Below are 12,089 nucleotides of genomic sequence, written 5' to 3' on the forward strand. Positions count from 1 at the left end.
CAATTGCCTGTATAAAAATACTGAAATATTTCAATATCAGAAGACGCCAGTGTTCTAAGATAGACATCCTCTGAGTCAGGTATAGACCAAGAACAGACTATACAATAACATTTTTTATAAAGTTACTGAATAAGGACTTTAAAAAAAAAAAAAAAATCCGAATGACAGAGATTTGCACGCAGATGATTCTTCTGTCAAGTCCATAAACAACGATTCAGGATCTCAACTGCTCTTACCCAAAGGACAGGGTGAACCACACGATTGTGAGCTTGACTGTATTGTCCTTTACTGGGTAGTTGAAGCATCTCATGAAAGTCAACCAAATCTGAAAAGCAGTAGGAAATACACTCATTTTAAATTGTATTTTGAGTAGTTCTGTTAAATGGTACAAGCTTCTTTATTCTGATCTGCTTGCTTCCTCAGGGAATCAGAGAGAGTGGGTGATCTTGTTGACACAGAACTGGTAGCTGTATTTCTGTTACAAGTCTGTCTTCTGGCTTTTACCAGGTGATGTACATTCTATGCCTTTCTTGTTTCTTTTCACTTTGTCCATTAATTCAGTTGCTCTCTGACTACACAGAACTGTGTTATCCTTTATGCTGCTTCATTCACTATCTTAAATAAATATGTCTCAGGAGCATTTCCTTCTCACCTGTGAAAAACTTTCTTTTAACATTTTCAATGATGTGGACTGCTTTTTCTTTCTTTTTTTTTTTTTTCTTGTTTTTGTTTTTTAAATTAATGAGTATTCACTCAACTTTCATTTCAAGGTTTGACAATACTGCATAATTTTGATTTTACAAAAAAAAAATTGGAGCAGGATCTCAATGCGTATGTATTAATCTTTTAAAATTATCTCTAACGTAGTTTTCTTGTAAAATATCTGACATATTAAAAATATATGCATGTTCAATTGCTTATAAGGCTTCACTGACATCCATTTACACAAGTTATTCATGACTTTACCATTTGTAGGTAAAAACCTTCATCACGTATCACCTCTTCACATGTGTAGATATTAATATGTATGTTCAGTACAAATTATGTTGTGGAGATTGAACAAATGTCAGCAATCACTTCTGTAAAGGCCAATGAAACATTTTTCTCCTCTGAAGTTACTGTGAACACCTGTGATTCATCTATGCCTTTTCTGGCCCAGGAAACTAGAATGTTACACTGGTTACTGACTTTTCTAGTTGCATGGAAAATGCAGGATTGCAGTTATTGCAAGCATTACTTCAAAAGAACTTATTTCATTTCTGAATGCTAATTATAAAAGATAATTGCATAACAAATAGAGATGTTGTTACTTACACCATATAGCTCTGTGCGAATTCTAACAAAACACCTCCTGTACCAAGTTCCTGTATCACTCTCTATTTCTATGAGCTCATCTATCTGCTTTGGAGTTTTAATTCTGTTAACCTAGAAATAGAAACAGAACAGCAAATATTTGCATTTTCTTGAAGCACTGAATTGAATATCAACAAATATTAGAAGGTTTTAATAAATCCCATAAACCAAAAATGAACAGATATTAAACCAGTGCTTAGATGAGGAATGTTTTGGAAACACGAAAGAGCAAGCACACTTTAATAACAATGGTCATTATGAAGGGTATTGGAAAAGCTCTACTTTCAAACCATGCAGGAAATCCTTTTCCTTTGATTGAAACAAGATGTTACTGTGAGGTTTTGCTCAAGTTTTGCTGTACATATCTCTAATGCCATGAAGGATAAAATGTTATTTAAACCTTCAGCTAAGCATGCTCAGAGTTTGATATTTTTTTCTGACTTGCCATTAACACATCACTGAAGGTCTATTGATTAAATATACAGTAATGATACAGAAGCATTTGAAATATCAAGAATTAATACTTGAATGGAATTTTTCTCTTGTTCTTATTTCCTGTAGCAGCAGACAGGGAACTCTCCTTGTGTTTCAGATGCGCACTTTAATTACCCTTTTTTAAGGAGGAGAGAAAGAATTAGGTAAAATGGGCTGGAACTGTGCATGTTATTGCTGTTATGAGCAATTATCTTCTGCATCTAAATTGAAATAAGATGAACAAACATAAAGGAAAAATACAGAAATACCAGTGACAGAGAATGTAATGCTGCTTACAATGCTGATTTTATCTTGCATAATGAAGTGTAGGAAAATAAAAATTTTTAATATGGTCTTATCTATTTCTTGACCTAATGAATATACTATAGAATAGTTTAATCTGTCATTCCAATAATAGCAAAACACAGTGTATTCATACACAGTTCATTTAAAATAAAGATGAATAGAAAGCATAGAAAGAAAATAAGTAGAATGGGGAAAGTGACAGATATATGAGAAAGGAAAGACCAACAGACGGGGTATTCAATTTTCGGCTGCTGTTTCTGGCAGCCAAAATAGATCCTATTTCTTAACAAAATGAGGACACCACCCGCAGATGTATCAGAGTGGACTACAGGGAATCAAAGAGTTGTTGTATTAATGGTAAGGTTCTAGTTTTCAGCCTACTGCTTTTTCAGATGTATTATGTTTAAGAAGGACCAGCAGCCTCATCCCATTAACGGAAACAAAACAAAGCTCACCAAGTGGTGTTACCTATAACCAGCCTAATTTCTGAAATAAAAAATCTCCCTGTCTTGCTAAACTATTATATCCAAAATCTGAAACCTCCTCATCATGCCTTTTCCAACAGCAATAACTCTGTCTCTATCATTTATTTGATTTTAGATTTTTTAGAGTTTTTATGAAATATTTTGTGCAAAAGACTTGGTCTAGATTTAGAGTTGAGTCCTCTAACATTATCAAAAACCTTGTACCATAAAAACTTCCTCAAACATTTTCATGCTACATCTCTGAGTGAAAAGAGCATTTTGAATAATACTCTTGGAGTTAGCATACTTCATGAGCAAGCAGCTGAGATGCAGCCTTTTCAGTGTCCAGGCCACCTGATTTGTTTGGAGCAGTAAAGGCTGGGGGGATTATATATGTCCAAGACCACTACGTGTGACTAGGAAAAAAAAGCCCATGGCTTTGATGGTCCTTGAACACACAAAAAAGCTCCTATAGAATCCGGACAATGGTCCATCTGGACCATGCAAATTTAGCTGTCATTATGTGAGGGGTGAAGAATTGAGGGGGTGGGGGGAGGTGAGGGAGGGAAGGGAGGGTGTGAATACCTATTTAAATGAAAAGAGAACCTCTGTTCAATAGCAATGTGCAGAAATACATAATGTTTAAAATTCTACAGAATTTTCCTGAGAAGGAAAATATTAATAGGAAAATGAAAAGATTTTTTATACAGAGCAGTGAAAGAATGGAGAGAATTTTGGTTTCTGAGGTAGAATGATTTTTATTTATTCATTTATTTGTTTGTTTTTACTTTAGCCTTTAAACCAATTATCTAAGTAATGCATATTTTATGAACCCAGGGAGGAATTTAAGCATCTATATGAATCCTTAACAACTTACTTGAAATCTGTTTCATCTCAGAACACATTTTTGAAAGTATTTTGAGCTATTTCCACAAGTTCCACATTTTTTAACTAGATTACATCTAATTTGGAATTTCTGACTCTTAAACCAATCGCTCATCAATTGATGCATTTCTGTTCTAAAGGTTTGAAGGCAGATTCTGCAGTAGAAGAAGTAACAAGAATAAACAAGACTTGTGGGAAAAAAAAAAAGAAAAAGCATCTCAAAAATGATGACATTAATTTGATTCAGGAAAACGAGTAAAAAAATAAAAGCACCCTAAAATTATAGAAATATTAAAGTTACACCAGCTGTTAGAGTAGAAAACACACCATCAAAGTTTATCTGCTTGGTGTAACTGTTGTCAGAAAGCAGAGGAAAATGCCAACACTTAAGTTATATAATGATATTGGCCTAAACCAGATGAAACTATGGAGCTCAGGAAAGCTAGGAGAATGACTTTCCAACACAAAATGTCACAGTGGCCAGTTCTTATTTAAACCAAGGAGAGACAGAGAAAGAGAGATAGACTCAAAGGATGTCTGGAATTCTTTGCACTGCGGGCTTAACACAATAAATTGCTAACAATTGTCCAATGAGGAGACACATTTTCTAGTCATACTGCCACAAGCCTAAGTTTGGGGGACTTCTGTCAGTGTGTATCCCTGGCATGCAATGTACTGTTTCTAATCAGCTCCTTGTTATTGTGTTTTCTCAATGGTCTAGGCAGAAACTGGCAAAAATCCCAAATAGTGATGTGATGCTACAGCTGATCACTTCTCATATTTTTTTTGCCCCAGCACATTACTGTCTTCTTCCCTGTGCCTAACCTAATAATCTGAGTGGTGGGTAGGACTTAAGCTATGACTGACAGGCTCTGCAATGGATCAGTGAATAGCCATGCTGGCAGAAGAAACTGAAAAGGTGACTTGAGAGTAAGAATACCTTCAAAAGCAGCTCAAGTTAGCATGAGTAAAATGTGAAATTACACCCTAAGTGTATAATGTGAGTAAAGACAAAAAAAAAAAATAAGGCTAGGTTGGAGAGTATTAGGGCTGGGTCACTGATGTACCAGTAGCTGTAACATGACAGATATGCTAAACAACCTTCCTTCAGGCTGAATTCTTGAGTTTTCTTCTGGAAAAAAAGTTAAATGTAGGCTATAGAGACTATACCCAAGACAATAAGTTGCAAGTGGTGGAGAAAAATCATATGGTCAGATGGTCATTCCTAAGGCTGCCTGCAAATACAGAACCTACAAGAGGGTTTCTTAATTGAGTTATATGTGCATTAATGTAAGAAGAAAGCCCTGGAAGAGGAATAAAATTTTACACATGGCTATGAGGGGGAACAGAGCACCAGCACTCCCATGGTACAATACAAGCTGGTAAAGGAGGCTGGTTTTCAATGTGAAAAAATGCTTTCTGCTGTTTAATCCTACTCTATTTGGGGAAAGGGTTGGGGTGGGGAGAAGAAAGAAAAAAATGTATATTATTAATAAATAGAGAAGGTGGCATAAAAAGAACCCAAAGCTAGATAATTTCTCCTCCACATAGAAACAATCCATTTTTGAGTATGGCTTTATCATGAGATCTGCAAGATATTTTGAGAAAATTAAATATCTTCAAAAACAATTTCTCAAAATAATGAATATGAATTTAAAAATATATTATTTTAGCTGGTAAAATGAAAAAAAAAATCAAACTCTCAGAAAAAAAAATATCAGCTGATTTAGGCTTTCACATATTTCTATTGTTATTATTAGACATAATAGAAATTACAACTGGAGTCCATTTATTATCCCCAAGAACATGCTGGCCAAAGGCTGAGATCTTAAAATCTGCTGAATGTATAACAATTTCATAGGAACTCAATTCCTATACTTAGATATTTACAGTGCAAATTATTTGCTTTGCCATGCAGAGTAATAATATTGATTGCTTAAGCACTCAAGATCTCAACAGTCAGCAAGCTGTTGATGAACCAGCTGGGTGGTGAATATTAAGTGTAATAATACTCACTGTGAAGACTTTCTCAGGCTGACCACGAGCTCGCATGTTTGTGTCGTGAATTTGCTTGAGTATCATCCAAGCTTCATCATGTTTTCCAATCTAAACATTGGATGAAAGCATAGCCACTGAACAATCTTATTGCCTGTTAGACAAATGTTACTGTGTAAACAGAACCAGAGAATCAGAGAATCACAGAATAGCATGGCCTGGAAAAGATCTCTGGAGATCATTTGGTAAAACCACCTGCTAAAGCAGGTTCCCTATAGTAGGTTGAGCAGGAAAACGTCCAGGTGGGTTTTGAGTATCTCCAGAGAAGGAGACTCCACAACCTCTCTGGGCAGCCTGTTCTAGTGCTCTGTCACCTTCAAAGAAACTTTTCTTGTATTCAGAGGAAATTCCTGTTCTCCAGTTTGTGCTTGTTGTACCTTGTCCAGTTCCTGGAGACTGCTGAAAGCACTATGGCCCCATCCACTTGATACCCATCATTCAGACATATCTAAGCATTGATAAGATCCCCTCTCAGTCTCCTCCAGGCTGAACAATCCCAGCTCTCTCAGCCTCTCCAATGAAGGGAGATGCCTCAGACTACTCATCATCTTTGTGGCCATCAACTGGATTCTGTCCAATAGTTCCCAATCTTTCTTGAGAATTGAAAACAGCCCTCCAGATGTGACCTCACCAGGGCAGCATAGAAAGGCAGGATCACTTGCCTTGACCTTTTGGTCACTGTGTTTTAATGCATCCCAAGATACCAGGATACCACTGGTCTTCTTAGACACAAAGACACAGTGCACCCAGTTCCTTCTCTGCAGAGCTCCTTTCCAGCAGATCAGCACCTAACCTGTACTGATGCATGCGGTTATTCCTCCCCAGGTATAGAACTCTACATTTGCCATTGTTGAACCTCAAAAGGTTCCTCTTCACTCAACTCTCTAGCCTGCCCAGTTCTCCTTGAATGGCAGCACAGTGTTCTGGTGTGTCAGGCATTCCTCCAAGCTTTGCATCATCAGCAAATCTGCTGCGGCTGTGCTCTGCCCTTTCTGTTTGGTAAACAGTTCACACAGCACTCATGGTTACATAGTTACATTCCATTGAGGCCCATGGATTTGTGTGCATCGAGTCTGCCTAGATAACCTCTAACCAAATTCTCCTAGGCTGAGGGCAATTCTTTCTTTTCTCAGACTCACTCTTATCTCCAGAGTACTGGAATTCCTGCTAGGTAGCCTTACCAGTAAAGACTGAAGTGAAGAAGGCTTTCAGTAACTGCCTTTTCAGTGTCCTCTATTACCAAGGCACTTCATTCAGCCCATGTTTTCCTTTTGCTACTGATATAATTAAATATGCTTCTTTTTTTTTCTTTTTTTTCTTTTGTTTTTGTTTTTGTTATCTGTGATGTCTCTTTCCAAGCGTAAACACAGAAATAGTTTTGACTGAAACCCAAAAAACATGTTGAAAGTTATACCTCCAGCAAGAACCGTGGACTTTCTGGCATAAAGGTGAGGGCTACCACAGAAGAGACACAGGGCAATGCACAGACGATCACAAATACTCTCCAACTATGAAACTGATAAGCAGATCCCATGCTGAAACTCCATCCTAAGAAAGAAGAAATTCACAAATTTTCACAAGTATAAATGATTTCACAAGTAATATTACACTTTGAATTTCAATCTTATGCATGTCAACATGGAAAACATCCATACTATACAGAATGAGGATGAGGAAGTCTATGTCATGTTTTCTGGCAAAATCTGTATGAAAGTAGTCACAGTAACGGAGAAGGAATGCCTTGATCATACGTAAGACAACATACAGACGGGTAGTTTTGCTTGAATACTGGAAGGAGGGAGAATTAAAAATCTCTTACAAATACCAAGAGGATATATTTCATTGATTTTTCTAACACTGGATGTTGCACCAGTGTGTCTACTAAATGAGAAACTTTTTAAAAAAATATTATCTTTTACTGACAAAATCAAAACCTATTTGTCTTCTTAAAATCTTCCTCTTATAAGCTATTTTAAATGTTAATGAATATTGGGCACTGAGTTCTCATAGTAAATCATTAGAAATAAATGAAAAAAGCAGAAACAGTAGAAATTTGTGAAAAATATTCAAGAAACATTGCAGAAAAAATCTACAACAACACGCTTTTAGGCTGCTAGAAAGAGAAGCTCTAAAATCAGAGTAAATTGCTTGTAAAACTCATGCTCTTGGACCTTCTTCAAATTAGTATCTTGTAACTCAGCACTGAAATACTGGCATATGGTAATTTCTTTCTTATTTCTTTCTTTCCCCCCCCCCCCCCTTTTTTTTTTTTAGGTGTATGTGTGTATGTGAATCTATTTCTGAATTAATGTTTCTATTCCTTGAGTTGTACATATGGTTGAGGCCACTGGTTCCTTTAGGTGCAGATAATCAGTATTTTGGAGTTTCGAGAGCTGTTTTTGCTGCAGAACTCACTGTGCTATTTTATAAAATTGAATATTGTGGAATAGTATGTAAACCTTGCAAAACAAGTTTGCAATAAGTGACATTTTAGTAGCTATTCTCAACAAAGACCTAATTTCAACACTCTTAATAACACCAACACATAATGTAACATAGTGCAAAATTTAAGACATTTTTAATGCCTGGTTTCTACTTTTGTAGTTTTCCAGAGCACTATACAATTTCTTCAACTCTGCTGAAAGTAAAATGTCCTCTGCATCTTAATTGGATGTACAGGAAAAAAAAAATAAATTAGTGTTTAAACTTCTATCTGACATCAACAAACTTAACTCTGCAGAAGAGAAATTGTAATCATGTCAAGATCTTAAGCAAAAAAAGATGACACGAGAAAACATCTCATCTGAGAAATAGATCTTGAAGAATAGGTGAGTATGGACTCCTAAGAAGGCAGCAAAAAGAAGTACTAGAAAAAACTCGTGTGAAACCTCAGAATCGTTCAGCTTTTTAATAAAACATCTAATTGCATGAATTGGAGTACTGAAATGATAGAATTTTTAGAAATAAATAAAAAATCTTAAGAAAGATAAAAACATGATGTAGGTAATTACCTTCAGTCTGACTTCAATACTGTAGAATATTTTAGGCAAAATATTGAAGGAAAGCTTATTAAAAGTAGAGTAGGAGATAAGAATAACAATAGTGATTGAAGTGATTACCAGGAGAAAATGGAATACTGGCTAATGAAAGTCTTAATGCTGGATTTCTCCAATATACTTCTTTGCTAACTGATTCCTTCTGGACGAAGTACACAGTAAACTAAATCTGACTGGATATCAGTAAACAACTGGTACAGCATAGTGCCAAATGTCTTATTAAATACTTCTTTAAATGAAGTGTTAATCTGCAATGAATACAGTATATTTTGAAATTTAAAAATCTCGTGTTCTGCGTCATAAATTCATTCTTAGGAAAAGATCAGTTTTCTAATTAAAGTACTTGCACCCATGATGTGTCTTTGCCCTTTATCAACAGCTCTATGAAAATGAGCTGTAGAACTGGGAACCTGTTTTTTCTTATTCATTAAAAATTTTCTGAGTTTCAGAAGATTTATCAGATTTATTTACACCCTTATTTAGTCTCAGAAGACAGAAGTGAAATCAGCAACAATATTGGTGATGATCATTGACTGCCATTTTACTTTTTTTTATAAGGAAGGTTCCAGATAGATATACTTTCCTCCTCCAAAGTTCCATCCAACAAAAAGAAGATACCTAAGATGTCAACCTACATTTGATGATAAATTTTATTCAAAAATAGAAAGTCAAATGAAAAAAATCAAGATTAAAACCAAAACAAAACCAGAAAGTAAAGAAAAAAATAAAGGAAGGTTTAGGGTGAGTTGATAAGGCAATTAGGAATCATGCTGGGCTATGTATTTTGTACACATTCTATTATAATCATTCAAATGATGTTAATTATATATGTTAAGCTACAATACAAAACCCTCTGGTATACCAGTCGGGCAGCAGTGCAACTTCTAGAAAGGAGACAACAGAAGCAAGGCTTTCATCTCTTAGAACAACACAGTCAAAATGCCATCTCTGGTCATTTAAACCACTCCACAATACTCACAGACAGTACTATATTTACCCTGTCTGCTTTTTACCAGTCTGGTTTATACTGTGAGAGACTTAGCTTCCTAAATAGTATTTCTGTGTAAGAAATTTTTATGCTAGTTTTATACATGTTGTAAAACAACAGCAGTATCTCTGTAGCCAGTCCTCAAAACTGACAGTAATAATTTACTTCAAGGTGATTTTTATTAAGGTAAGTGGGCTATATTGCTAATTAATTAATTTAAAATTTAAAAAGCCACATTAATTAAAAACAATGACTGCACTGTGTATGCTGCTGTCATCTTCAACACTTGCAAGACATATTTTTACTTGTCAGAATGTCTGAGAGCTTGTTAAGTGAAATGTTCATCATAGTTTCTATTGCTCTTATTACATCTTTTTCTCCTTGTATTGGATGCTGCAGTTAATCCCATGATTTATTGTGTCTGCAGAATTAATAACAGTGAATGTGAGAATTAGAAGAATTGGTAGAAAAAGTGTTGCAACACATCTATCTTGAGCCTATCCTCCTACTTATTCCTTCACCACCCGGTAAAAGAGCAGAACAAGCATGTACCTTAAATGCAGAGCAAGCACAGATTTATTCTTATGTTGACCATCCCATTATCTGGTGTCATGAGCTGATATGGAAAATGAAGCCATTAGAATAATTTTGAATTCAGCTCTCAAAGTGGCTCTCATAACCACTGTCTATGAGTCTTGAAATAAAAAGGAGCTTGGCTGTAACTCAGTTTGCCTTCCCCTTCCCTGAATCGAGATACAATAGCAAAGATGGAGAAGCTCTACTCAGCAGCATTCAGAGCTCTGTGCAGCAGCCCAGAGCTCAGCTCCACCTTTGCTCCCTGGCTATGCTGTGTTTCAAGGCCATTAATCTTGAAAACAGTGCCAAGCTCCAATATTTTATGAATTGCTGAAACCCTTGCCCCAAATGCATCTTGGGAAAAGTTGACTGTAGAGCAATGTAAAATCTGCAGTGATGAAATATGAAGCCAGTGCACCAGCCTTCTTGCTGAATATTGTGTTCTCACTGTACTGATTACTGAAAGGGATCAAGTGAATCACAGACATGGCAATTACTGATTACAGAGCCACAGCAGAATGCAGCAGAGCAAAAGCAAAATGTAAGCAAAATGCTGCTATCAATTACAGTCACGGGCTTATGTATGAAGTTGAATGTCAACAAAACCTTTACCCTAACGGTATTTCATCTGTTTTGTAATATTAATAAGTTAAAAGGATATTGTAAATCAGCTCTTGCTCCAAAAGAAACATGTCATAGATTTTCTGAATAAGCATAGAAATAAACTTGTCCATATTATGCTGATTTTTTTCAATTTACACTGCTAGTAATGTCTTCTAGATCACGTGTATTTTTTTTTTACAGTGGTTAGGTGATGACATACTGTACCTAATGAGAGCTGATCAGTGGACATAGTCTACTTAACTTTCCAAAATGAGGGCTGAAAGGGAACTTGATAACTCAGCAAGTCATTTAAGGTTTTAAAGTGCAATGTGAGCAATAGGAAAAAAAAAAAAGTGCTTACAGACTGTATAAATACTGTCTAGCAAGGAAGTTTTGAAATTCCAGAGGAACAAAGTTGTAAAGAACCTTTCAAAAACCTAAATGAATATAGGGATTTTATTGCTTGTTTTTGTTTTAAAACACACTTATTCACCACAACCAGGTCATATAGGCTCAGTTTTAATATTTTTAAGGTGGAAACACTTTCAGTAAGTGTGTGATTGACCTGAAGTGCCACTTGGCGGCACTGTTACCGCACATAATACAATAATCAATTAAAAATGCACAAATGCTTTTTGTTTGTTTGTTTGTTTGTTCACTGGGCATTTCCTGTTTGTTCTCTGAGCAATGTCGAAGCTAAACCAACCTTACAAAAATGACTGGAATTTTGACATCTGGCAGAACCAAAATACTCTACCACTGAACTTAAATTTAGTCTGTCCTGATACTGCTAAACTTAGCTGTGAGTGAGATCCAGAACTTGAACCCAAATATTTTAGTGCTACTGATGGGAATAACGGTAAAACACCGCTGAAACTGAAAAACAAGAGAGTTCATCTAAATCACATAACTGAGGAATATTCTCGATACTTTTAAGAGCCTGAGTGAAATATACTGTCTCTAACAAAAGCAGAAATAATGTTTCATAATTATTCCTTAATTATATTGATGTGAAATTCCAGCAGCACAAAGAAGAACTTATGTCCTTCATGTGATTAGATTATTAATATCCCACGGGAAATGCAGTGATACTTTTAGCCTCGATTGATAGATATTCTTTAACCCCATTGACTCAGCAGGTAATTTTTGCAGAATAATTCAGGAAATAAAATAACCAAAGTGTGTCAGGCCATGATTCGGTTACCTTGACAGAGCTGCATCTAAAAGACTCTAATTCTCATTCACATCTGTCTGTCTCTCAAGCTAATGCTATTAATCCCTTACAGACATAAGGATCAACAGTTCACTGAAAGAAGAAAGTAATGTTGC

At 35.6% G+C, this 12,089-nt stretch overlaps 1 protein-coding gene across 1 annotated transcript in view; it reads right to left on the bottom strand.

Annotated features, from left to right (window-relative positions):
* Window positions 1–12,089, bottom strand: part of SV2C (synaptic vesicle glycoprotein 2C) — a 99,795-nt gene that overhangs the window by 20,126 nt on the left and 67,580 nt on the right. Inside the window, exons 5-8 of the mRNA XM_048931767.1 lie at window positions 6,952–7,085; window positions 5,499–5,588; window positions 1,315–1,425; window positions 237–325 (exon numbers count right to left, since the gene is read on the bottom strand). Coding sequence (XP_048787724.1) covers window positions 237–325; window positions 1,315–1,425; window positions 5,499–5,588; window positions 6,952–7,085 — 424 coding nt within the window. The remainder of the gene's footprint in view (window positions 1–236; window positions 326–1,314; window positions 1,426–5,498; window positions 5,589–6,951; window positions 7,086–12,089) is intronic.

The sequence above is a fragment of the Lagopus muta genome, chromosome Z, assembly GCF_023343835.1.
Source record: "Lagopus muta isolate bLagMut1 chromosome Z, bLagMut1 primary, whole genome shotgun sequence".
In the NCBI taxonomy this organism is placed as follows: domain Eukaryota; kingdom Metazoa; phylum Chordata; class Aves; order Galliformes; family Phasianidae; genus Lagopus; species Lagopus muta.